Raw genomic sequence first — 25824 nt, forward strand, 5'->3', positions numbered from 1 at the left:
AATGCAGAATTGATTTGATGTTTTATGGATCATAAAGGCAAATGCAGATCAATGTTATCAATAATCAAAGAAACTAAATATGTTAAACTCTAAATGTGATCAGTTCTGATGACCATCCATAAAATCAATACATGGATCAAATAAGAACAGGGTTTGATTTTAAAATTTATTGATCGTATCAGCAGTGATAATTTCAATAAACAGCTGACCAAAGTCTATAGAAGCTCAGTGGTGCCAGAATTAAACAGAAAAGTAAAAAGTGTCTGTCTGAGCCAATCAAATTGCATCAGAGGAGATTAAGTTTAGAAATGGTTTTAAAGTTTATAGATTTTATTTTGAAATAATGTTTTTATATCTATCTTCTGTCAGTCACCAAAAGTTGATTCTGTTCATCTGGACGTTTTCAGTGGGAGAAATGTTTCATCAGGTGACGTCTTCAGTCTCAGCTGATGGCAGGTTTCAATCTTATAAACAGGACATTTGCATAAAAACTGAAACCAGCCCACTGGAGGAACAATGGGCTGGGAGGTCAGTTCCTTGATCATTAATATGCAAATACTCATGACCATTGATCAACAACCACTGATCAATGTCCATGAGCACCATTCACAGAGAGTTGGGGAATGGCTGCAATCACAGCATTGTAAGATGGTGACAGATGGACCCTTAGGCCCCTCCTCGATTCAGAGAAGGTCTTTCCCTTTTCACGTAAATGGCCTCCTTGACTCCGCCCTCAAACCAGCGTTCTTCCCTGTCCAGGATGTTACATCCTCATCATTGAAAGAGTGTCCACTGGCCTGTAGGTGTGAATAGACTGCAGAGTCCTGGCCTGACGAGGCTCTTCTGTGTTGTGCCATCCTCTTAGCCAGAGGGTGTCTGGTTTCCACGATGTACAAGTCCTGGCAATCCTCCTGCACTTAACAGCGCACACTATGTTACTCTGTTTGTGTCGGGGGACCCAATCCTTGGGGTGGACCAGTTTTTGGTGCAGCGTGTTTTGGGGTTTAAAAGCCACAGAGACGCGGTGTTTAGAAAAAATGTGTCTCAGCTGTTCTGATACTCCTGACACGTACGGGATCACTACAGGTTTTTGCTTAGGCACTGATTGCCCTTCTCTCCTGGATCAGCTGGAGCTTTCTTTAGGAGCCTTCCCAGCTTTGACAAAAGTCCAGCTGGGATAACCACATTTACTCAGGGCCTTCTTGATGTTCTTCTGCCTCCCTGGCTGCTGTGTCTGTGGGGATGGTGTTGGCCCTGTGTTGTAGCATCCTGATGACGCCCAGTTTGTGCTCCAGTGGATGATGAGAGTCAAACCTTAGATACTGATCCGTATGTGTAGGTTTACGGTACACGTCAGCTTTTAGATGTCCCCCATTACTGATGGAAATCTCACAGTCTAAGAAGGCTAACCTGCCACTGTTCATATCCTCCCTGGTGAATTTGATGTGTCCACCGAGTTAATGTGATCCGTGAAATGTGGAACGTCCTGAGGTTTGATTTTCTCCCAGGTGTCATCCACATACCTGAACCAATGGCTTGGTGGTGTTCCAGGGTAGGATAGCAAAGCTCTCTTTTCCACTTCTTCCATGTATAAATTGGCCACAGTGGGTGAAACTGGGGAGCCCATGGCACACCCATGTTTCTGCCTGTAGAACTGACCCTTGTATGTGAAATATGTGGAAAATATGATCCCTGATGCTGAGAGTGGTCCTGTTGCTGAGGTTGGGGTCATCCTGTAATCTCTTACGAACTACCTCCAACGCTTCCGTGACTGGGATGCAAGTGAAGAGAGATGTAACGTCGTACGAGACCATGGTTTCATCTGCCTCCATGATGACATCTCTCACCTTCTCAACACAATCCAGGGTGTTCTGGATGTGGTGTTCAGAGCTTCCCACCAACAGGTTGAGGATCGAAGCCAGAAACTTGGAGATGTTATAATTGACAGAGTTGATCATGCAGACAATCGGTCTTAACCCTCATAATGTCCTCCCGATTTTCATACACCTGGGGTGATCAGGGGTCAAAAATGTCCCCACTTCATTTGAGTGTTTTTTAAAGTATAAAGTATAAATTGTCAATCAATTCAGTGTTACATCTTAGTTTTACTTAAGACCAACACATTAACACAAAATTTACCCAACATTTTACATTTTAGGGCCACCACACCTTGTTTACAAAAAATACACCCTGTTTTTAAGCGAAAATAAAACAAGAAAATTAAATATTTAATTGTTTAGATAATTTTGACTATCTGACTAACTACAGAGTGCTATATGTTGAACTTCAGTGAGAATTTTTTTTTTGAACCATTTAAATTTTTTAAATGGCAGCACATAATCACACCTGGGGTGCTCAGGGGTCAAAAATGTCCCCACTTCATTTGACTGTTTTTTAAAATATAAAGTATAAATTGTCAATCAATTCAGTGTTACACCTTAGTTTTACTTAAGACCAACACACTAACACATAATTTACCCAACATTTTACATTTTAGGGCCACCACACCTTGTTTACATAAAGTACACTGTGTTTTTAAGTGGAAATAAAACAAGAAAATAAAATATTTAATTGTTTAGCTAATTTTGACTATTTGTCTAACTAAAAAATGCTGTATGTTGAACTTTAGTGAGAAAGTTTTTTTTCAAGCGTTTATAAATTTTAAATGGCAGCACATAATAACACCTGTGATCCTCAGGGGTCAAAAATGTCCCCACTTCATTTGACTGTTTTTTCAAGTATTAAGTATAAATTGTCAATCAAGTCAGTGTTACACCTTAGTTTTACTTAAGACCAACACATTAACACAAAATTTACCCAATATTTTACATTTTAGGGCCACCACACCTTGTTTACAAAAAATACACCCTGTTTTTAAGCGAAAATAAAACAGGAAAATTAAATATTTAATTGTTTAGATAATTTTGACTATCTGACTAACTACAGAGTGCTATATGTTGAACTTCAGTGAGAATTTTTTTTTTGAACCATTTAAATTTTTTAAATGGCAGCACATAATCACACCTGTGGTCCTCAGGGGTCAAAAATGTCCCCACTTCATTTGACTGTTTTTTCAAGTATAAAGTATAAATTGTCAATCAATTCAGTGTTACATCTTAGTTTTACTTAAGACCAACACATTAACACATAATTTACCCAACATTTTACATTTTAGGGCCACCACACCTTGTTTATAAAAAATACACTGTGTTTTTGAGCAAAAACAAATTGAGAAAATAAAATATTTAATTGTTTAGATAATTTTGACTATCTGACTAACTACAGAGTGCTGTATGTTGAACTTTAGTGAGAAAGTTTTTTTTGAAGCATTTATAAATTTTATATGGCAGCACATAATCACACCTGTGGTCCTCAGGGGTCAAAAATGTCCCCATCTGGTTTGATTGATACTTAATTAATATGAAGTCGATTTTTCCCCCACTTTTAATTAAAACTTAATTCAAACATTTTTAAACATTTTTTTTATTCCATTTCAAATTTAAGTCTGATAAAAACCTCATAAAAAGGAATTTTTTCTTTGTTTTCGGGTAAAAAATAAATTAAATCATCAGTTATCGTGATTATCGTTTCACAACCAGAGTCGGTTGCTTTAACAGATGATCACAGACGGGTTTATGTCAAAGTTAATTTAGAAAGCTGTTTTTAAACTACTTCAAGTTTTTTTACTGGCAGCAAATAATCACATCTGTTGTCCTCTGGGCTCAAAAATGACCCCGTTTGCTTTGACTGTTTATAAAGCAAGAAGTATAAAATATCATCCATCTCTGTGTTTCAAGGTTTTATTCAACTTTATTCCAACTCGTTACCTGACAGTTTTCTATATTTTGGCATGGTGGGAACACCAGGGCATGGGGTCTGAGTAAAGGCAAACTTTCATGAGGACAAAGACGTGTCCATATTTGACACAAGCACGTTTGAGCACGTTTGTGTCATGAACGATGATCATCTATTGTGTCTTTATCAAGAAATTATATCCTTTTTGTGCTTCTATAATTAATCTTGTGTCACCTTTAAAACTTCTCTACCAGACTCAGGATGTCATAAACTGGCCGTAGCGACTCTACTGGATGCACGGCAGTAAGAATCAACACACCCACATACGCCTACAGCTGCATTCGATCCATTTTTCTTCCTCTCTCGTTGTCCCTCCTTGTTCGTCATTGAGTTGGCTGCAGAGCAGCTCATCTGCTGATTGGATGGTTGTTGGTTCAATCTCTGTGTGCTCTAGTCTGGAGTTCTTACCAAGGTGTCCTTGGGCAAGTTACTGAACCCCAACTTGGTCTCTGATGCATCCATTGGCATGTAAACGTTCAAAGGCAGAATACAAGCAGAATACACTGTGTGTAATGCTTTCAGTACTCGAGTAGAAAAGCAACTGAAGGAGTATGGGACCTGGCACATGTGCTTGGACTGTGGTAGATCGTCTTTCTCTGAGGCACATGAGAGACTCATGCATCGTCTGACACTGGGAAGGATAGAAGACCAGATCAATGTTTCCTCACATTACTGCAAATACTCCTCTGTCTCAGCTGACTCCTCTTTCCTGCTTGATTCTTTGTCTTCATCATAATTGAAATGAAAGATGTGTAGTCCTCTGACACATCTTCTATTTCAGTTTCACATTCTGAAAATTCAAGAAACTTCAAGAAGCCCAGTCACTTTCTTTCCAAGCTTCTCAGACTACCATGTCCTGGAGGCCTGAGAACCTACTTGAACATAGTTCAGATTCTTCATCACTTTTCTTCACTTCATAGCCTTCTTCCACTTCTGCAGGTGGGTGATGTGCTTTTTCAGAGAAAGGGTAACATGTGCTCTAAATATTAGCTATATTGTCATTATCTTCTAACCCTGGATCTTCCTGAACATTGATTCTTCCTCCTCATTATACTAGAGGACAATATGTGCTTTGTCCTGCTGGTCATTGCTTTGCACAACATGGTAAAAAAACGGAAGAAAAAAAAAATTAAGACGGACTTTTGCAAGATCTCGCAAAACAAACTCAGGATCTCGCAAAACAAACTCGGGATCTCGCAAAACAAACTCGGGATCTCGCAAAACAAACTCGGGATCTCGCAAAACAAACTCGGGATCTCGCAAAACATTTGCGGGATCTCGCAAAACTTTTGCGGGATCTCGCAAAACAAATTCGGGATCTCGCAAAACTTTTGCGAGATCTCGCAAAAGTTTTAGCCGCATTCTTCCCATTAGCTTCGAGCTAATGTCGAGACCTACTACAGCCAGGAGGAACACCGCTTTCCCGGCACATCGTGCCTCGTGCGGCTAAAACGTTTGCGAGATGTATTCTTATAACTGTTACCTTTTTCTTTTACCCCTGGCTATTTGTGTTCATGTTTTGTTGTTTTGTATACTTCATCTGTTCGTATGTTGTATACTCATTGTTTGTTAAATAAAGTTAAAAAAAAAAAAAAAAAAAAAGGAGGGAAAAAAAAATGGAGGGAAAAAAAAGGAGGGAAAAAAAAGGAGGGAAAAAAAAAGGAGGGAAAAAAAAAAAAAACTTTTGCGAGATCCCGAGTTTGTTTTGCGAGATCTCGCAAAAGTTTTGCAAGATCTCGCAAAAGTTTTGCGAGATCCCGAGTTTGTTTTGCGAGATCTCGCAAAAGTTTTGCAAGATCCCGAGTTTGTTTTGCGAGATCTCGCAAAAGTTTTGCGAGATCCCGAGTTTGTTTTGCGAAATCCCGAGTTAGTTTTGCGAGATCTCGCAAAACTTTTGCGAGATCTCGCAAAACTTTTGCGAGATCCCGAGTTAGTTTTGCGAGATCTTGCAAAACTTTTGCGAGATCTCGCAAAAGTCAGTCTTAATTTTTTTTTCTCCCATGTCCCCTGCGGGGCTCCGTACAATACGAAGCACTTTGATGCGACTGTTGTTGTGATTCGGTGCTGTGTAAATAAACTTTCATTGAATATAGAGCACCTGCCTCCTCATTGTGCTGCCTGTTGTTGTTGTTGTTGTGGTTGTTATGACCTTTGCTTGAGCCCACACATCAGTGATCCAAGATCAAAGATGTTTGAAAGCAGTATGTTGTGAAAATACGGCTCTTTGCAACACTTTGTACTTTGGGGTCATTTTTGACCCCTGAGGACAGCAGGTGTTATAAAATCCAATAAAAACCCCATAAATAAATCAAATTACTTAAAACTTATTCCAATCACGCATAGTATAGTAATGAATAACTTCTGTTATTTTCAGACCATTTAATGAATAAAAAACACATTTTTGATAGCAAAAGATTTCTTTAGAGGACAAAAATGACCCATGGACAGCACAAGGGTTAAAGGTGCATCCTGTTCATGTATCTTCGGTACACCATACAGACTTGGTGTAGACTCCCCTGGGTACAGCCTGTGGTATGAGGTCCGGTCCATAGCCTTGTCCTGTTCTAACTGCGTCAGACAGTCTGTCCTTCCTGTCGCCACTTCCTGGGTCTCGTTTCAGGGGCTCATAAGTATTTTTGTCACTGAGTAGTAACAACATTTTCTCATGATAGTCTTTCTGGTTTAGCAAATCTGTGCACCTACCCATGTCTGCCGGAAGGATGATAATGTTGTTGTCATTGTTAAGTGATGTGAGTGCCTTCCTCTCCTCCATGCTGATGTTGGATGCTGGGGGCTTTGCGTTGCTGAGACAGGCTGAAACTTTGTCAGTGTTAAAACGAAATATTTTGGATTTATACATTTTTAAACATTTCCATGTAATTCTCTCCGGCTGCCTCTGAGCTTCAAAGAAATATTGTAATGATTGTACATTTGAATATTCGTTTAGTTTGGTACGTACTTTTTCACGTTTTCTCATATTTTGTCTAAATCTACCAGCTGTAATCATGTATTATGTTTCTAACACATAAGCAGCAGTTACAGATAAAAGTTGCTCTTTGAGTTGCTCTATGATGAAGGCTTCATGACGAAGACGAGCAAGCAGCAGCTGCTGAAGGTCTGTTTCTGCTTCAGAACATGTTGCTGGATTTCCACTGAGTGCCGTTAGCTTCTGAAACAAGAAATGATCATTAACACGGTTCTTCGCTGTTAACGAACACGCATCACAACTTTGTAATGTCATGGCCTGGAACGTGACTGCAACATGTTTTAGCTTCTTCACTTTAAACGTGCAGAAAGCAACGTGAGTGTGTTTCTTACTCTGAAAATCCTGAGTCGACTTTTTTCTCTGAGTTCCTGAAACCTGCAAAGAAACATGGATGTTTTTAGTTTAGTACTGAGTGATGTCAGAAAGAAACTGTTTCCATGGAGCTAACATGGCATCCAGTCAACCGTGTACCTCTGAAAACCAAAACCTGCAGTTCCTCTGGTGTCCACTAGAGGCTCCAGCAGTGACTCAGTCCTCATATACTCCCATGTTAAAATTAGGGATGGGTACCGGTATCCTCTGACATAAACAGTAGTAACCAGACTGAAAAGCAGCGCACATTTCGGTGCTTTTTTTCGGTGCTTTTTTTCCCTGAGATGTCAGTAACTTTGGATTCTAGCCAATCATTTTACCTTTGCGAGCGTAGTAGGCGGGTCCAGGTACGTACGTTCTTTTAGAGCAGAGCTACAGATTTAAAATGTCCAAGGCGAAGCGGTCAAAGTCTGGCTGTACTTCACAGCAAAAGATGCAAACTCAGCAGCTGCAACAAGTGCTTTAAGCTGATACTGTGATACTGTCAAAGGAGGTAACACCTCAAATCTGATGAAACACCTGGCGACGCATAGCGTTTTTTTAAAAAGCCGAGAAATGCGCCGTATTTGATAGCTTGCTGCGAGACCTCACACCGAGCACATCTACTGCGGGTGTGGTGCCTGTTATCGACCCGGAGTTAGCAACATCCCCCAAAAACCCGAAGAGGAGAGTCCTGGCCCCTAGCCCTGCCAGTGTAGGACCGGTTCCAACCAAAGGAGGTGTGTTGTATCAACAGAAAAGGCTAACTTGGTTATCATTTTGCAGAAAAAAAGAGACTGTTCAGAAACCTCTTGTGTTTTTATTTTTAGCAAAGTTTGTGTTCTCCATTCTTTAAGCACTGGTTCAAGCACCGTTTAAGCACTGGCACCGTTTCAAAAGTACCGGTTTGGCACCGGTATCGGATAAAACCTAAATGATACCCATCCCTAGTTAAAATGTCCAACATGTTTACAGTGTGCTATCACACAAATAAGCTTCACCTGAACCGGACCTCTGCATTGTGTTTGTGCTGTTGGGAGCATTTTAGTGACATAATGTGGCTGCTGTGAGGTTACTGTACTAACAGACGATCCAAGAAGGCTGAGATCCAGCAGAGTGAAATTCTGGGATTACTTTTTGAACTGACAGCTCTTCTTTAGCACGTAACTTTACTCTACAGGGGTCCCTCGCTATATCGCAGTTCACTTTTTGCAGCCTCGCCGTTTCCTGGATTTTTTTTAGGTGCAATTTTTCATGCTGTTTTATTTTTTTAAACAGTGCATTGTGTTCTGCATACCGATTGGCTGTAGGCCAGTGTCAATTAATCTGGTGCCGTGTCTCCTGTGCAGCACAGAATGCGTTCAGCTTGTCAAATTTACAGAAATCTCTGATCGGTAGCAGTGTGACTCTGAAGTGTTGTACTGTATTGTAACACATCCACAGCAGACCCGACAATATTTCAATGCTTTTCAGCATAATTTATTTTTTCACCATAGTTGCTGTACACACTCGGCTGCAGCTCTCCCGCTGCCAGCCGCCCACATCACCCACAACAACAACACTTCCACTCAGGACCCAGTACTACTCATGCAGAGCGGCGTGATGAGCCGATGCAGCTCCGGTGCGTCTGCTTCTCCTGCAGCTGTGCCACATATATGTTTGTTTTCTCCCCAACAAATACCACAATGTCGACAAAACGTTTGGCAACGCCAAAGGCACCTGCGGGTGTCTTTGGTTTCATTCCATAATACTGGACTTTTGTTTCTACGAAGGTGTTTAAACAAGAAAGAAAATGTGAAAATGTTTGTGCCTGTCTAGAAGAAGTGTATAAAGTGTGAAGAGAAGGGTTTTACAGCCTTAAAACATCTATAATAACTGTAAAAACTAAAGTTTGCTACTTTGTGGATTTCACCTATCGTGGGTTATTTTTGGAACGTAACCCCCGCGATAAGCGAGGGACCACTGTACCCACTTGTCCAAATATGGTCACCTCTGGAAACAAAAAACCAAGATGGCAGGAACAAACACACAAAGGTTTAAAAATGCTCAGAAGCCAAACAAAGATAGGACAATGGTTATTCTCTTATTTCTCTTCAGTAACTCAGTCAAGTCTACGCTCTGAGTTTCCCTTCAAAAAGGTTACTCCAGAAAAGTGATGACCGTCTAACACCTGAAACCCGATAACTTTTTGTTCCTGTGAGTGAGCACACGTTAATGTAACCTTGACATCATTTCCTCACACACTGACCTTCTTCTTGGATCCGGCGGCGCTCAGAGCAGCGATTTTACTCTCAATATCAGAGACCTGCAGATGGAACAAACATGAAGGGAAACTGTTGGGTTTGCTTATTAAAAACAGGAAGACTTGAAAAGCTTCCTGTAAGTGAGAAATTTGTGTTTATTCCAGCATCAGCCATTTTGCTCTTCTAGACACCGCGTAAACATGACCATGTCCATCCAGAGCCATTGACCCACCTCGCTCTCAGCACTCTGGACTCTGGCGGCGGTCAGTGCCACCACGTCCTCAAGCTCCGACAGTTCCGAGTCCGTCGTCCCTCCAAACTGATTCTTGGCACTCTGCTCGAGCCGCCGCAGCTTCGACTCCAGCTCGTAGGACTGACCGGCCGTGATGTACACCTAAACAGGTAACAGGACAGACCCCTGGGTCAGCTGACACGCCTCCAGACCACTGAGAATGATGGTGATGATGATGAAGACAGGCCTGAGCATCAGTGAAACACACTGGTTCTCTGACTGACTCAATCACTGAACAGGTAACAGGAGGAGACCTGGTCTCATCAGAGGATGAAGAGTTCAGTCATGAGGACATTATGACCTGATGATGAAACTAGAACAAATCCCTTATGTTGTACACATTCTCCTAACGGGTCATTTTTACTGATAGCTTTAAGGCTATTGAACAATAATGAGCATAGACCTGGTTTTACCAACTGTTCTGGGGCATGTTTCAAATGATCATGTAACCTTTTCCTAAATCTAGAACTGCTGTAACTGGACTCAAACTGGACTGAGACTGGACCCAGTGTGTTTGACCGACACCAGCCCTGTCGCTGATGGACGGACACACAACAGCCGGGAAGGTTAAAGCCAGTCCAGACATTTCCGTCATGCTTCGGACGAGGTAGAGGGTTGGGTTTCAGGGACAATGAGGTGTGCAGTTCATGTTGGAGGCTTACATTTTCCTCAAGTTCCCTGAACGCATCATCGGCCTGCTTTACGTCAGTGCCTACTAAGTGGGACCTGTCGATCGGCTCTGAGAGGCCGTACTCGACCATAGCGTTTTCTGTGGCATTAATGGTTCTCAGGACCTCAGTGGTGAGGTCACAGAGGGCGGCGGCAGTCGATCTCTGAAAGCCATGTAGAGGGACAGATGTTAGCAGCTGGAAAACAACATCCCATCCTGCAGCAGCTACCGGGCTGGATGCCCCACAGCACCACAGCATCTCTCGTGTCTGACTTGTGTCTCTGGGAGGTCATGTTGCGATTAAAAAGGACTCTGCACATAAAAAAACCTTTCTACATTTAAATGTGGTGCACACCTTTTGTTCCTGAAATGGTGGCATGTGTTTCAGACAGACCTGACCACAGTGTTAAAAACCATCCTGCTGATTCCCCAGCTATGATTCACAGGCAGACGAAGAGGTTTCCCAACACTCAGTGCTTTTACAGATTTCTCCTTCTGTTTGGTGTCACATGACTGAGCAGAGGTTTAGTTTTTAGGTGAACACCTGTACAGGTGAGGGGTCCATGTGGTCCAGGCAGGTAGCTGCTGAGCTTCACAGTAACAGTAACCTAACAGACGGCTGTTAGTCAATGCAGGAGGCAGCAGGTTAGTGAGGACTAGTCCGCGATGCATCAGAAAGAGTTCTCCTCCATCAGGTCACTGGACATCTAGTCTGTAGACGTGGGTTTACCAGGACAGGAACCACGCCTCATTTCTCATTATTACTATTTTGTCACAGATGGAATAAGAAAACCAATGAGAAGTTTAGAGAAGTGTTCAGTATTTTCAGGAGTGGATGAGGACAAAAACATGAGAATGAAGAAGAAACATGGTGTTCAGACCAGATGGAGTAAAACAGCGTTTTTGGGGAGAAGCCAAGCCATGCTGTAGAAGCACTGAATGTATCACAGATGGGAACCTGGATGTTTATGAGACATCGGACAAAATAAAGAGTTCAAAAACCTTTTAGACTTTATTTTGTTCTTTGAAAACAAGGTTAAAAACAAATTTGCCATTAAATGATTGTGCACTGATCCAAAAGTAAGCTTTTTATAGCCGAATCACGAGAAATTAGAACATCGGATCCACTGGTGGTCTGAGAAACCTCCAGGTTCCCATTCCCTGGATTTATGGGTTGGAATTCAATGAATTCTGTAAACAGTGGACTGAATCAGTCTTCCTACCTTTTGAGCCTCAGTGGGCATCTCATCACTGGATGAGCTCAGGTGTTTGTCCTTCCGGGAGTTCAGAGCGATTGCTGGGCCACCCTTCAGTCCGGCCAAACCTTTACCCACAGAAAAGGACTTCTTCCCAGCTTCGTCGTCCGATGACGGGCCCTTATCGCTCAGGTTCCCCGCCAGCTCACTAAGCTTCCTTCTCAGTTTCTCCTCCTCATTCTGAGCTGCTGGATTTGACGCCTGCTGTAAAACAAAGTTACAGAATGTTTGTACTGACTGGTTTCAGGAAATGATCTCACATTACCCCACATCATCATCGCACCTCGTTTACACCAGGTGTGATCTTTTCCTCCAGGCGGCTCAGCAGACTCTCGATGGCCAACATTCGTTTGCCCAGTTCATTTATCTGCAATGTAAAATCAACATGAACACCAAGGAGATGATTTTGTATGACAAAAAGACTCCATGTCAGTTAACAATATCTCCTGGTTCTTTATGGCTGAGATCATACGGACTGAAACTTTTTGTACAAAACACAGTGAAGAAGAAAAAAAGGCAAAACATAGAATTAAAACAGGTTTTCCAAGAATCAAGAGAAGAAAATCCAATGTTTATGCCACCAAAATTTAATTTCCAGTGACTGGTTGATTGTCCTTACCGGCGGGGCTTGTCCCAGGTTCTCCTGGGAGGAGGTTCTACTGCCCCTTTGGCGGTGGGGTGGTTGTTGGTACATCTGCGGGTACCTCTGGTACTCCTCCTCGTCTGATGTGTCAACGTACTGCTGCCGAGCCACCGACGAGGTGATCTTGGACAGAGAGCGAGTCCGGACCATCCGATTCTCTCCGCTGTCATCTGATAACAAACACACAAACATGGACACACAAACATGGACACACAAACACTCAGGTGGATGCAGATCTACAAAGACGGACAGGTAAGTAAAAACATTCAGGTAAATGTACATGTTGGAAATAAAAAGCAGCATGTCGGACATCCAAAGTAGAAATTTTATCTAAACCTGATAATGAGTAAAATTTAGTCTGACAGGCTTGTTTTGAAGACCTCTGTTTGATGTGATAAATCTGTGAAACAAAAGCTGTGATTCCTCCAACAGACAGCAGGTGGAGCCCCAGTGAAAACAGCTACGGGACAAACAGCATTTCCATTAATTCCCGCATTTCCATAGGGTTACTCCCAGAAGTTTTCTGTGGGAAGGTAAATCATGGTGGACAGATTCTGTGGGCCCCAGTAACCCCCATATAGACCCCAGTGGTTTAAACAGTTTATTTTGTTGGACATGTGAAATTGGTTGTGTATTTTGGGACCTGCACCATGTTGCTGGAAGACCGGTACGCTGGTATACTGACCAGGTCTCGTGGCATATCGGTCCAGGCTCTTCCTGCGGTTTCCTCTGTGGCTGTTGTGGCCGTGGTCCACGTCATTCCTATGGTACCGATCATCCTGCTGCTGTGAATCCAAAGTTACACACGTGGTTTTAGATCTCTTTTTTATGTTTGCTTTTCATAACTTTGACTTACCTGCACAGACGGGCGGCGTGAGTGAGGCAGATAATCCTCATTGTCAAAGTCCATAGGATGAACAGACAGCAGACGTTTGTTCTTCCTCATCTGAAAACACATCACGTTAGGCCTGAATGTGGATTATCTCATAAAACAGATGTAGAATCACATCTTTATCACTTTTATGTTTATTACCACTTTGTAGCGCTGACCCTCGAATTCTCCTTGATCATCCTCATTGCCATTATATGCGTCTGAAAATGCAACATGTTTTGTCATTATTCTGTCCAGTTTTAGTTTTAGATGATGCTCCTTTTGAACCATTTGATTCCACAGTTAATTTTGAACAGTGCTTTATAAAAAAGCAAATCATTATTAATGTGTACACATTTGTATGTATACCACATGGTTAATTATGGAGTTCCACAAGGTTCTTTACTAGGACCAAGTCTATTCACATGTACAGTGGGATGCAAAAGTTTGGGCAACCTTGTTAATAGTCAGTATTTTCCTGTATAAATCGTTGGTTGTTACAATAAAGAATGTCAGTTAAATATATCATATAGGAGACACACACAGTGATATTTGAGAAGTGAAATGAAGTTTATTGGATTTATAGAAAGTGTGCAATAATTGTTTAAACAAGATCAGGCAGGTGCATAAGTTTGGGCACCACAAAAAAAAAAATGAAATCAATATTTGGTAGATCCACCTTTTGCACAAATTACAGCCTCTAAACGCTTCCTGCAGGTTCCAATAACATAAGATAAGATAACCTTTATTAGTCCCACGCGTGGGAAATTTGTTTTGTTACAGCAGTGGACAGTGCAAAGTTGCATAGAAAAATTAGAAGAAAAAAACACTGGAATAATATATCCATAAGATACACAATAGAATAGAATAAAATAAAATTAAAATAAAATAAAATACTATATACAATCGAATAAAATAGAATACAAATGCTATATACAATATGAGTATAATACCTCCGGCAGAGCTTCAACAGCATTCCGAGGGAGGCGGGGGACATCGAGTCCGAATGGACCATGTTCAGCGCCTCCATTGCCGAAGCTGCTGCATTGAGCTGCGGCAAGGTGGTTGGTGCCTGCCGTGGTGGTAATCCCCGAACCAAATGGTGGACACCAGAGGTGAAGGGAGCCACCAGGCTGAAGAAGGAGTCCTATCGGGCTTGGTTAGCCTGTGGGACTCCGGAGGCAGCCGACAGGTATCGACAGGCCAAGCGGAATGCGGCTCGGGCAGTGGCTGAAGCAAAAACTCGGGTGTGGGAGGAGTTCGGAGAGGCCATGGAAAAAGACTTTCGGACTGCCTCGAAGAGGTTCTGGCAAACCGTCAGGCGTCTCAGGAGGGGAAAGCGGTGCTCTACCTGCACTGTGTATAGTGCTGGCGGAGCGCTGCTGACGTCGACTGAGAAAATTGTCAGGCGGTGGAAGGAATACTTCGAGGACCTCCTTAATCCCACTGACGCGTCTTCCGAGAAGGAAGCAGAGTCTGGGGATGAGGGGAATGACCCGCCAATTTCTGGGGGCGAGGTCACTGAGGCAGTTAAACAACTCCTTGGTGGCAGAGCCCCTGGTGTTGATGAGGTCCGCCCCGAGTTCCTGAAGGCTCTGGACGTTGTAGGGCTGTCCTGGCTGACACGCCTCTGCAATGTTGCGTGGAGATCAGGGGCAGTACCCGTGGACTGGCAGACCGGGGTGGTGGTCCCCATCTTTAAGAAGGGGGACCGGAGGGTGTGTTCCAACTACAGGGGGATCACACTCCTCAGCCTCCCCGGGAAAGTCTATGCCAGGGTGCTGGAAAGGAGAGTTCGTCCGCTAGTCGAACCTCTGATACAGGAGGAACAATGCGGTTTTCGTCCTGGTCGCGAAACACTGGACCAGCTCTTCATCCTCTCGAGGATACTTGAGGGTGCATGGGAGTTTGCCCAACCAGTCTACATGTGTTTTGTGGACTTGGAGAAGGCATTCGACCGTGTCCCTCGGGGTGTCCTGTGGGAGGTGTTGCGGGAGTATGGGGTGTCTGGCCCATTGTTACGGGCCAGTCGATCCCTATACAACCGTTGCAAGAGCTTGGTTCGCATTGCCGGCAATAAGTCGGACTCGTTCCCGGTGGGTGATGGGCTCCGCCAGGGCTGCCCTTTGTCACCGGTTCTGTTCATAATTTTTATGGACAGGATTTCTAGGCGCAGCCAAGTGGCGGAGGGCTTTCGCTTTGGTGGCCTCAGGATCTCATCTCTGATCTTTGCGGATGATGTGGTTCTGTTGGCTTCATCGGGTGAGGGCCTCCAGCTCGCACTGGAGCGGTTCGTAGCCGAGTGTGACGCAGCGGGAATGAGGATCAGCACCTCCAAATCTGAGGCCATGGTTCTCAGCCGGAAAAGGGTGGAGTGCCCACTCCGGGTCGGGGATGAGGTCCTGCCCCAAGTGGAGGAGTTCAAGTATCTCGGGGTCTTGTTCGCGAGTGATGGGAGAAGGGAGCCGGAGATCGACAGACGGATTGGGGCTGCAGCTGCAGTAATGCAGACGCTGCACCGGTCCGTCGTGGTGAAGAGGGAGCTGAGTGTAAAAGCGAAGCTCTCAATTTACCGGTCGATCTACGTCCCTACCCTCACCTATGGCCACGAGCTGTGGGTAGTGACCGAAAGGACGAGATCGCGGATACAAGCGGCGGAAATGACCTTCCTCCGAAGGGTGGCTGGCATCTCCCTTAGAGATAGGGTGAGAAGTTCGGCCATCCGGGAGGGGCTCAGAGTAGAGCCGCTGCTGCTCCACATCGAAAGGAGCCAGCTGAGGTGGTTTGGGCATCTGGTAAGGATGCCCCCTGGGCGCCTCCTGGGTGAGGTGTTCCAGGCATGTCCCACCGGGAGGAGGCCCCGGGGCAGACCCAGGACACGCTGGAGAGATTATATCTCTCGGCTGGCCTGGGAACGCCTTGGTGTTCCCCCGGATGAGCTGGAGGAGGTGGCTGGGGAGAGGGAGGTCTGGGCCTCTTTGCTTAGGCTGCTGCCCCCGCGACCCGGCCCCGGATAAAGCGGATGAAGATGGATGGATGGACTATATACAATCGAATAAAATAGAATACAAATGCTATATACAATATGAGTATAATACAACGATGCCAGGAAGAGTATTGCACTTAGTGTTATTGCACATGTGTGGATGTGTTTGATCAGCTGGAGTCTTTGTTGTGGAGTCTGACAGCAGTGGGGAGGAAAGACCTGTGAAATCTCCGTCCCACACCGTGGGTGCTGCAGCCACTGAAGGAGCTGCTCAGTGCTGTCAGAGTCTCCTGCATGGGGTGGGAGATGTTGTCCAACAATGAGAGTCTGGATTGTGGTTGAAGGTATTTTGGACGATTCCTCTTTACAGAACATCTCTAGTTCATTCAGGTTTGATGGCTTCCGAGCATGGACAGCTCTCTTTAACTCACACCACAGATGTTCAATAATATTCAGGTCTGGGCTGAGATGGTCGTTCCAGAATGTTGTACTTGTTCCTCTGCATGAACGCTTTAGTGGATTTTGAGCAGTGTCTCGTTGTCTTGTTGAAAGATCCAGCCCTGGCGCAGCTTCAGCTTTGTCACTGATTCCTGGACATTGGCCTCCAGAATCTGCTGATACTGAGTGGAATCCATGTGTCCCTCAACTTTGACGAGATTCCCAGTCCCTGCACTGGCCACACAACCCCACAGCATGATGGAGCCACCACCATATGTTACTGGAGGCAGCAGGTGTTTTTCTTGCTGTGTTCTGTTTCCTCCATGCATAACGCCCCTTGTTATGCCCAAATAACTCAGTTTTAGTTTCATCAGTCCACAGCAGCTTATTCCAGAATGAAGCTGGTTTGTCCAAATGTGCTTTAGCAAACCTCGAGCAGCTCTGTTTGTGCTGTGGGCGGAGCAAAGGCTTCCTCTGCATCACTCTCACATACAGCATCTCCTAGTGTAAAGTGCACCGAATGGTTGAACGATGCACAGCGACTCCATCTGCTGCAACGTGATGTTGTAGGTCTTTGGTGCTGGTCTGTGGGTCGACTCTGACTGTTCTCACCATTTGTCGCTTCTGTCTATCCGAGATTTTTTTTGGTCTGCCACTTTGAGCCTTAACTTGAACTGAGCCTATGGTCTTTGATTGTCTCAATATGTTCCTAACTGTGGAGACAGACGGCTTAAATCTCTGAGACAGCTTTCTGTGTCCTTCCCACCATGATGCTGAACAATCTTTGTCTTCAGGTCATTTGAGAGTTGTTTTGAGACCCCCATGTTGCTACTCTTCAGAGAAAAGGCGAGGCTCCTGACTACTGTAGCTGTAATACATCAAGTGGTGTGGCTTCGTAGCTTACCAAAGTCATACTAAAATGACCTGTATTTGTATGTGTATAGCGCGTTACTAGTCCCTAAGGACCCCAAAGCGCTACACAAGCAGTCATCCACCCGGCGAGGCTGCCAGACACTGGCGCCACCGGGCCCTCTGACCACCACCAGTAGGCAACGGGTGAAGTGTCTTGCCCAAGGACACAACGACCGAGACTGTCCAAGCCGGGGCTCGAACCGGTCTTTTGATTGGCTAAGTCCCGGTGATGTTTGGTGAGCCTTAGCTTTGGACCAGCAGCTGTTACCTTTACATGATTAATTTGAACCTTTGCCCATAATTACCAGGAACATTTGACAGTAACATATAAATAGCATGGTAAATGGGAAGAAAGTTTCCAATTGAAATCTATTAATAGTAAAACATGTAAGAAACTCACGACTGTGGACATCCGGCATACTCTGCGTGTCATCATCACGCCCACCTGAAGCACCAACACAAGTTGTCTGTTAGCGCGTAACCTCAATAAAACCCTAAAAAGCTCACAGTTGAATCATTATCTCTGAATTCTTTAACATAAGGCAAACTCACCTTCTCCGTTCAGCCTCTTGTACAATGACCTCATCACTTTGGCACTCCCAAAGCGTTTGAAACGGTTTCTCACGTTGTCATGGTACCAGCCCAGAGTCCCGATCTTGAGCACCCTGAACAACACAAGTGCAGAACATAGAGAATATAATAAACATCTAGCATAAAAGAAACTACCATGACCACCAAATAACTCTGAGCTTACGCTGATGCAGTGCTCTCTGCTGCCGGAGGCTCACCTGTTCATGCGGCAGTTGTCGCACACCCAGCCGTGCTCCTTCTTGTTGTAGCGGCTGCAGGACTTGCAGGTGTAAATGCGACAGTCCAGACACTGGCGTTTGCTGTTGACCAGGAACTTGAAGGGCTGCAGGCAGCGAATACAAAGCGAGTCGGACAAGTTGCTCTGAGAGCCCAGCAGGTCTCGTTTTGAGTCCTCCTTCTCAATCTTATTCTTCAGCTCACTGCAAAAGACATGAAAAGTTAGTCCCTGAGTTCATCGTGGAGTAAAGACCTTGAGGTTTGGAAACTTCAGCAAAAATAGCTGCAGCTCCCTAAACAAATATAACAAATGAACATAGATTTCATAAAAGTAGAATACTCTGACCAATCCAAGGAATGCACAAACGACTAAAACCATAACAGAGAACTTCTTGAGGAATTTTGAGGATCTGAAGGAAGACCTGATGATGAAGATCTGGAAGATCAAACACTAGAAACAAAGGCGTTGACATTTCGTTTGAACAGTGTGGTGATGGATTTGCTTTCCAGAACAAAGAGCAGGTAAATCTGTGTTTGAGATGTTTGGTTAGTGCCTAGATCTTTATTCAATCAGGCTCGTGATCAGAGTAAAGCACCAAAGGATCAAACCTCAGCAGCATGCTCCACAAAAACGGGTTACCTCTCTGAAAGGTCGGCTGATGCCAAATATCCAAAGCTCCAGATCACAAGGTGCAAACAACAACTCAAATTCCACTCCAGCTGATCTTATAGAAACCTTGAACCTCGCTGGCAGGTAGAATAAAAAACAAAGGAAGAAGAACCAGAACCAAGGAGCTGATTCCCTCTGGAGACGGAGCTACCATGGACTGTTGGGTGAAGGTATTAATTATTAAACTGATAAAAAAAATAACGTGAGACTTCGGTTCTTTACATTTTCACAGAGAAGAGAGGGAACAGCAGTCATAAAGAAGATAAATGACCAATCTGTGACTCACCCACAGCCCCTCACTAACTGGCTCTGAATGAATCGTGTGTTCTCCCTGCTTCATGTGATCCATCACTTTAGCAATGTCCACATGGAGGCCCACCAGCCTCAGACTGAGAACCATGGAGGGGCTGAGCCACAAAAACCTTCAGAGTATGCGACGACCACAACTGCAATTTAAATCTGTTTATCTGGCAATGGGTCACAGGGACAGGAACAGAGAGAGACCTCCCTCTCTGTAACCACCTCATCTAGCTTATCTGGAGTAACACAGAGGCCTTCCCAGGCCAGCCCAAGGATCTAATCTCTCCTGCTGTCCCGGATCTACATCAGGCCTGCTCCTCCTGGTAGGAGCTGGCAGTGTGCTTCTTTTGAACTCTAGTCCAAATCCCTCCCAAAAATCTGAACACCTCACCTGTCCAGTTCAGCAGTCCACAGTATAAAAAAAGTCTTCTTACAGATTTCATTTTGGCTTCTTTCATAGTTTTAAATGTGGAATTCTGATCAGTTTTTATTGATTTCTCGGTTTGTTTTGTATGCTTGTTAAAGGATGAAGATGACAACATGTTCCTGATGATTTCTCTCCAGTCATGAGTCCCCGTGAGGCTGCTCCCTCCCCCCTGGGGCTGATGGGAGTTGGAGTGTTTGGAGGAGACACAGAGCGTCTTTGTGAGGCAACTCCGTGTGACCGGGGCGTGATCGAGTGCAACAACAACAACGTCTTTCACGCTGGAATTCCTGCAAACTTCACATGAACGAAAACAGTTCAAACTCCAGGACTCACACAAAGTTTAGCTTCAGAGTCACAGAGAGAAAGTCTGGGAAAGTCTGGGGTTTATCTAAGACACAGGTAGTGGACTCCAGGCCTCGAGGGCCGGTGTCCTGCAGGTTTTAGATGTGTCCTCGATCCAACACAGCTGATTCAAATGGCTAAATGACCTCCTCAACATGTCTTGAATTTCTTCAGAGGTCTGTTAATGAACTAATCATTTGATTTAGGTGTGTTGACCCAGGGTGAGATCTAAAACCTGCAGGACATCGGCCCTCGAGGCCTGGAGTTCCCTGATCTAAGACTCATATCAACTCTGAGAGGAAAGCCAAAAACAGCTCAAAATTCACTGAGATAATGTCTGAAGTTCAGTTTGTTTGTTTTTACTGTGTTTACTTTTGTTTCACTAACTTGGCAACATATTTGATGCTTAATCAGTTTTAAAAAGGACTTAATTCACTCTCTGATTCTTTGTACATTGATTGATTTTTGATTTGCCCGTTTTTTGCCCAATTTTTAATAACACTGAATACAAACAATATTCAAACTTCCATTAAAATGTGTAGAAGCTTCAAAGCATTTTTTATTTATTTTGTTTTATTTCTGCAGCAAGAATTTTCTGTGTGCTATTAATGCTGATATTTCAGCTTCAGTTTGAAAAACACCCTGAAACTTCAGTAATGTTTCTGATATTTGTACATGAAAACATGAAAGTACCTGAGTCTCTCTTCTTCTTTCTTGCGGAGGTTGAAATCTCGTTGAATCACCTCCCAAACATGTTTGGCCTCTTCGTCCGTTAGACGGGAAAGATCCAGCTTGTGCTCCATGACACTAAAAGAATCACTCAATCAATCAATCAAACAATCAATCAAACAGTTGTATGAGGTGGCAGTTGTGGAGTTCTTCAGCGTTTCGTTGTTGGTCCTCTGCTTTTAGTAACAAGGTTTTCTTTTTTTAAGTTGTACAACTTGTTAAAATGTAAGGATATTCTAGAAATACTTGCGGTAATGAATAAAATATTTTAGTGCATATATAATACTTTGATAATAAAAGCATGAAAAAGACAAAAGTTTTCAGATAAAAAAAACTTTTCACTTAACAAATCTTTAGAACAAGATTTTGTGATAACACATTTTAGACAAACAAAATCCTGTTAAAATGAAGGTTTTATAATTCAATATAATGAGAAATTTGAAAAATATATCTTAATAAATAAATAGTAAATAGTAAGTCTTTAATATTTAAACATAAATTTAGAAATACTTTGAGGCAAAAGAACATCATGCATTCAAACTGATATGAAAAAATATAATTATTAGAAAAACAATGATCATAAATCCACAAACACTCCGAGTCTGTCGATCCACCCGCAGCTCACAAAGGTATCGTGGGCAGATCACATGACATATATTGTTTAATTAGATATAAGTATGAATAACTATGTATTGAGCATTTTTAAAGTAGGCAGATCATTTGGATCTGATCATTTTAGAAGCTATAAAGCTGCTGGCACCCCTGCTGTAAAATAATAAACAAAATAAAGTAAAATCAAAAATTAGAATAAATACTTTAAAATTTTCTCTTGAATGTGTATTGTTATTTTTTCCATAAGTATTTGGTTTGTTTTTTAATTAAATTTAAAAAAAAAAAACCATAAAAGAAAATGTATTTTTTGTTGACACAACTCACAATTTCAAAAAGATTAAGCTTGATTTTTGCTCTAATTACAAATAATCAGATTTGAGGATGTCCAGCTGCTGAAGTCTCTTTTACTTTGAAACATATGAGATGAACATGGTTCAGTGTGAGCTGCTGGTCTGTCACCACACCCACAGACTAAACTCTCACTAAATTTAAACCTCAATCTGCAAAAATATTTACAATAAAAGACTTTCCAAATAAAAGTCTGCCAGGCTAAAAACAACAATAATTTACTGTTTATGTGCCTTCAGAATAAAAGCCTGTCCGCAGTATGAAGTTAAATAAAGACAACTCAGTGAGCGCTGTGTGATATGTTGTGTGAGACAGAGGCTTCATTCAAAGCTCAGATTAGATTTAAAAACTAATTTGTTTAAATTTAAAGTTCATAAATGAGATTAAAATTCAGTGAAAAACAGTAAAAACTCACCCGATGGTTGTGTCTGCTGCTCGATGATGAGATGAGCGAAACTGAACTGAGAACCTCAGCTGATCATATGACGACACCTCTTGACATAGACACACACACACACACACACACAGACACACACACAGACACACACACACACACACACACACAAACACTGTAACACATCTGCAGGCTAAACTTTGAAAAACGAAATCAGACATCCACAGTGAAGACGACAAACATCAGGGACACAAACTGAAATTAAAAGTGTGACAAGTGTGAAGCATTCAGAGCTCAGTTTGTCCAACAGCAGGTCATGAGACCTGAGATCATTTGACATCATCAAACGCTCGGTGAAGACTTTTATTCTGACATCGAAGATATGACTGAACACACATTAGATATTAAGACTTAATACTAGATAACGAGATAATAAATACAAAAAAAACTTATTCTGCATGAACTTGAGTGTATTTATCTTTAATAATAATAAATGTGACTGTAAGCCACTTACAAACATAAATACACATGATATGGAGAGAATCTGATAATGTTGTTGATAATAATTTAATGTCTTATAACATGATGTCATAAAATCACAAGGTTTTCTCTCTTGGCTCTCGGCGAAGGCGGTCGCACTTTTCTCCTCTCCTCCTCTCCCTTATCTTTCCTGCTTAGCTCTTATGTCCTTGTCTAGTCCCGTGTTTTTTGTATTACTTTTCCCTGAACACTCTCCCACAGTCTGTTCTCTAAAACCTAAAAGAGAATTATGGATTCGATCAACTGGTCCCTGAATGCTATTGACACCCTTTTCTCAACGAGAAGTCTGGGCTCGGGAGAGCCTGAGTTTCCTAGAGGTACTTTCCCTGCTGGATACACAATGGACGGGTGGCAGCAATGGAGAATCGTGTGCCTGGCGAGACTGTCGATTGAAGACACTGAGGGCATTTACCTATTTGGAACCATGGTAACAGGGTTCTGGCTGATCGGAGCTGGCTTGGCCCTGGCTTATCGAAGAATTAAGAAAGCGGAACCGGCTGTTCAAACCCCCACAAGACTGACACTGGGTTTGAAACCAGTGAGAGACCAGTGTCGGACTGTTAAAAACAGCTTGAAATTCTCATGAGTTGTTCGCACTAAAGAAGAAAAAAACACCATCATAATGTGGCTATCCCTTCAGCGCCAGCTGTGGGCTCAAGGCTGGAGCTTGACAACAACACCCTGATAACCACTGTGTTTAGACTGTTCCTCCCATTCCATGCAAGGCCTCCTGGGTTGGCTGGAAGACTGTTTACTTAGCCTGGCAGGGCGAAGGACACTGTCTCAGCTGAACTCTGGACACACACACACATATACTGATAGGCACTCACTCATCCCCCCTCCCTTTCCAAACGCCTTCGATGTTTGTTCCCTCCTGGAGAACACGGCGGGTCTGGTCCCACGCGGGAATGGTAGCGCTGGGCAGGGCGGCTGCTGTGTTGCCTGGGATTACTCATTCCCCCACCCAACCCTGTTGCTGGTCACGTGCTCTATAATGTTGTGCTGTGGACATTTATGTGCTTTTTATGCAGAGGAGTTTTTTTGTTTCCTGTTCTCATGCTGTCCTCATGTAGCCCAGCATGAGTAGAGGTCTCTTTTTTTCCTCTTGTACTTTCCCATTGTAGTGTACATTTCAGTGTTTTTCTGTAACGCTACCGATCTCCGACCTGTATCCCCATGTGATGTCTGTGCTGTGTGTGTAAGGTCGGGGGGGTCCCATTTCACTGCAGGGCAACCTGCATGTGGCGAATAAAGCCTTGATTGATTGATTGATTGATTGATTGATTGATTGATTGAAACTTTTTTTCCCCAATAAAAAGTTTATTGTCAGACTTTATGCGTCACTGCTTTAGCATCACAGACTGGGAAGTCTTCCGAACATCAACAATTATGCTGAGTATTCATAAATGCATCAATGACATCATACTGCGGGCTATTGTACAAACCTAACCAGAAGCCGTGGGTTAACAGAGAGGTCCGCGCAGCACTCAGAGCGCAGACTGCAGCCTTTAAATCCGGAGACCCAGGTGAATACAAAACATCCCGGTATGCACTCAGGAAAGCAATAAAGACGGCCAAGGGACAGTACAAAGAAAAGGTGGAACTCTGCTACAGCAACTCCAACACCAGGAACATGTGGAGTGGTCTGAAGACCATCACAGACTACAAGGGAAACAGCGGCAGAGTGAGGGAGGTAACTGCTTCTCTACCTGACGAGCTTAACACCTTCTATGCATGCTTTGATAAACATATATCTCAGGAGCTTTTGCTGGAAGAGGACAGCTGCCCTCTTCAGATATCTCAGGCAGTCGTATGTAAATATTTCAGAAAAGTAAACACTCAGAAAGCTCCTGGACAACATTCCAGGTCGTGCTTTCAAAGCGTGTGCCCACGAGCTGGCAGATGTCTTCACAGACATTTTTAACCTTTCCCTGCTCCAGTCTGCTGTCCCAAAATGTTTTAAGAGGACCACCATCCCTGTCCCTATGAAAATTAATGTGATCTGCCTAAATGACTATCGCCCAGTAGCACTCACCTCCATTGCCATAAAGTGCTTTGAGCGTATAGTCAAAGCTCATATCACATCCTTAGTCCCTGCTTCACTTGATCTGCTCCAGTTTGCCTACAGGCCAACAGATCTACAGATGATGCAATAGCAGTTGCACTTCACACCACCTGCGACAGACTGGCGACCTGTCCAGGGGGTACTCCACCTCTCGCCCTATGGCAGCTGGGATAGGTTCCAGCGACCCCCGCAACCCTGAAAAGGATAAGCGGAAGTGAATGGATGGATGGATGGATGAACCCACAACACGATTCATAAAGATTTAAAATCAGTGACCTAAACACATTTAAACATTAAAAACAGTCTTATTATCGTACTGGAAACACTTAAAACATAGATGTTTTAATTTATTTTAAGATTAAAAGTACTTTAAATATAACTATTTAAATGATCCTGCTGTAGTATAAATAATCGGCTGAAACATGAAGCTGCGGTTCCTGTGACGTCCAGCAGGGGCAGCAGTGAGTTAGCCGCCCATGTTGCCGTAAACAAGCTCACAGCCTGATACACAAACAGGTTGGTCATTTGACCATTTAACCAAATGGGTAAATTTAGCCCTGTAATAGTAGGTGGGTGCTAGGCAACATCAAAATATGTGACCTCGATAAGAACCTTCATGTATGGGTGTTGCATGTTTGGTTGCTGAATTCCTGATGTGTAGGGGCAGTTCATGTATGCTGGTGATGTAGTATATGCACGATGTTCTGGAAGAGGCAAGTATAATGAGTAGAACGACAGGACTTAGAAGAAAGTATGAATGCTTGGAAAAGCTTCCGTGTTAAAACTGTTATTATAGAATTGTGAATGTCCAAGTCACGCAAGGCTGCTTAGTTATAATAAACGTATAATAACAATTCTTTTAGATTGATTAACAGAATTACTCATTGACTTTATTAAAACATAGAATTTATTGCCTTGACTTTTATTTGCAGTTCAAATGCAAATATTAATAACGAAGAAAGGAATGAAATAAACGTGCCTGTTCTGCCTTTTATAACTTAAACTGAATATTACGGTTGTACACTGTCCTAGAGCTCCCTCTAGTGGCTGCTTTGTAATATGAGTTTGACTACTTTGGGAAAGAAAA

At 43.2% G+C, this 25824-nt stretch overlaps 1 protein-coding gene across 2 annotated transcripts; it reads right to left on the minus strand.

Moving 5' to 3' along the window:
- Nucleotides 1-6445: 6445 nt before the first annotated feature.
- Nucleotides 6446-22201, minus strand: mlpha (melanophilin a). 2 transcript variants are annotated; one of them, XM_087852481.1, is made up of 16 exons: nt 22154-22201; nt 20743-20856; nt 18292-18513; nt 18056-18168; nt 17904-17948; nt 13330-13388; nt 13153-13242; nt 12982-13081; nt 12273-12466; nt 11937-12020; nt 11621-11857; nt 10390-10560; nt 9668-9829; nt 9435-9497; nt 7174-7216; nt 6446-7024 (listed from the first exon to the last, which is right to left on the minus strand). In XM_087852481.1, exons 2-16 carry the CDS (start codon nt 20850-20852, stop codon nt 6984-6986), a joined length of 1734 nt encoding a protein of 577 aa, XP_087708607.1. In that variant the 5' UTR covers nt 20853-20856; nt 22154-22201; the 3' UTR covers nt 6446-6983. The 2 variants fall into 2 exon arrangements, with proteins under 2 accessions (XP_087708607.1, XP_087708606.1); XM_087852480.1 differs by having other exon boundaries at nt 9441-9497; nt 22154-22179.
- Between the last annotated feature and the right edge of the window lie 3623 nt (nt 22202-25824).

The sequence above is a fragment of the Neolamprologus brichardi genome, chromosome 15 (genome assembly GCF_056152115.1).
Source record: "Neolamprologus brichardi isolate AB-2024 chromosome 15, ASM5615211v1, whole genome shotgun sequence".
NCBI lineage: Eukaryota > Metazoa > Chordata > Actinopteri > Cichliformes > Cichlidae > Neolamprologus > Neolamprologus brichardi.

What these genes read in the sequence shown, in the direction of transcription:
- mlpha (XM_087852481.1), bottom strand. Translation starts at nt 20,852, where the DNA reads ATGGAGCACAAGCTGGATCTTTCCCGTCTAACGGACGAAGAGGCCAAA. An exon ending in TCACACCTGGTGTAAACGAG is followed by an intron (nt 11,858 to 11,936) that starts GTGCGATGATGA and finishes TTTGTTTTACAG; the next exon opens with CAGGCGTCAAATCCAGCAGC. An exon ending in GTCGACTCAGGATTTTCAGA is followed by an intron (nt 7,025 to 7,173) that starts GTAAGAAACACA and finishes TTCTTGTTTCAG; the next exon opens with AAGCTAACGGCACTCAGTGG.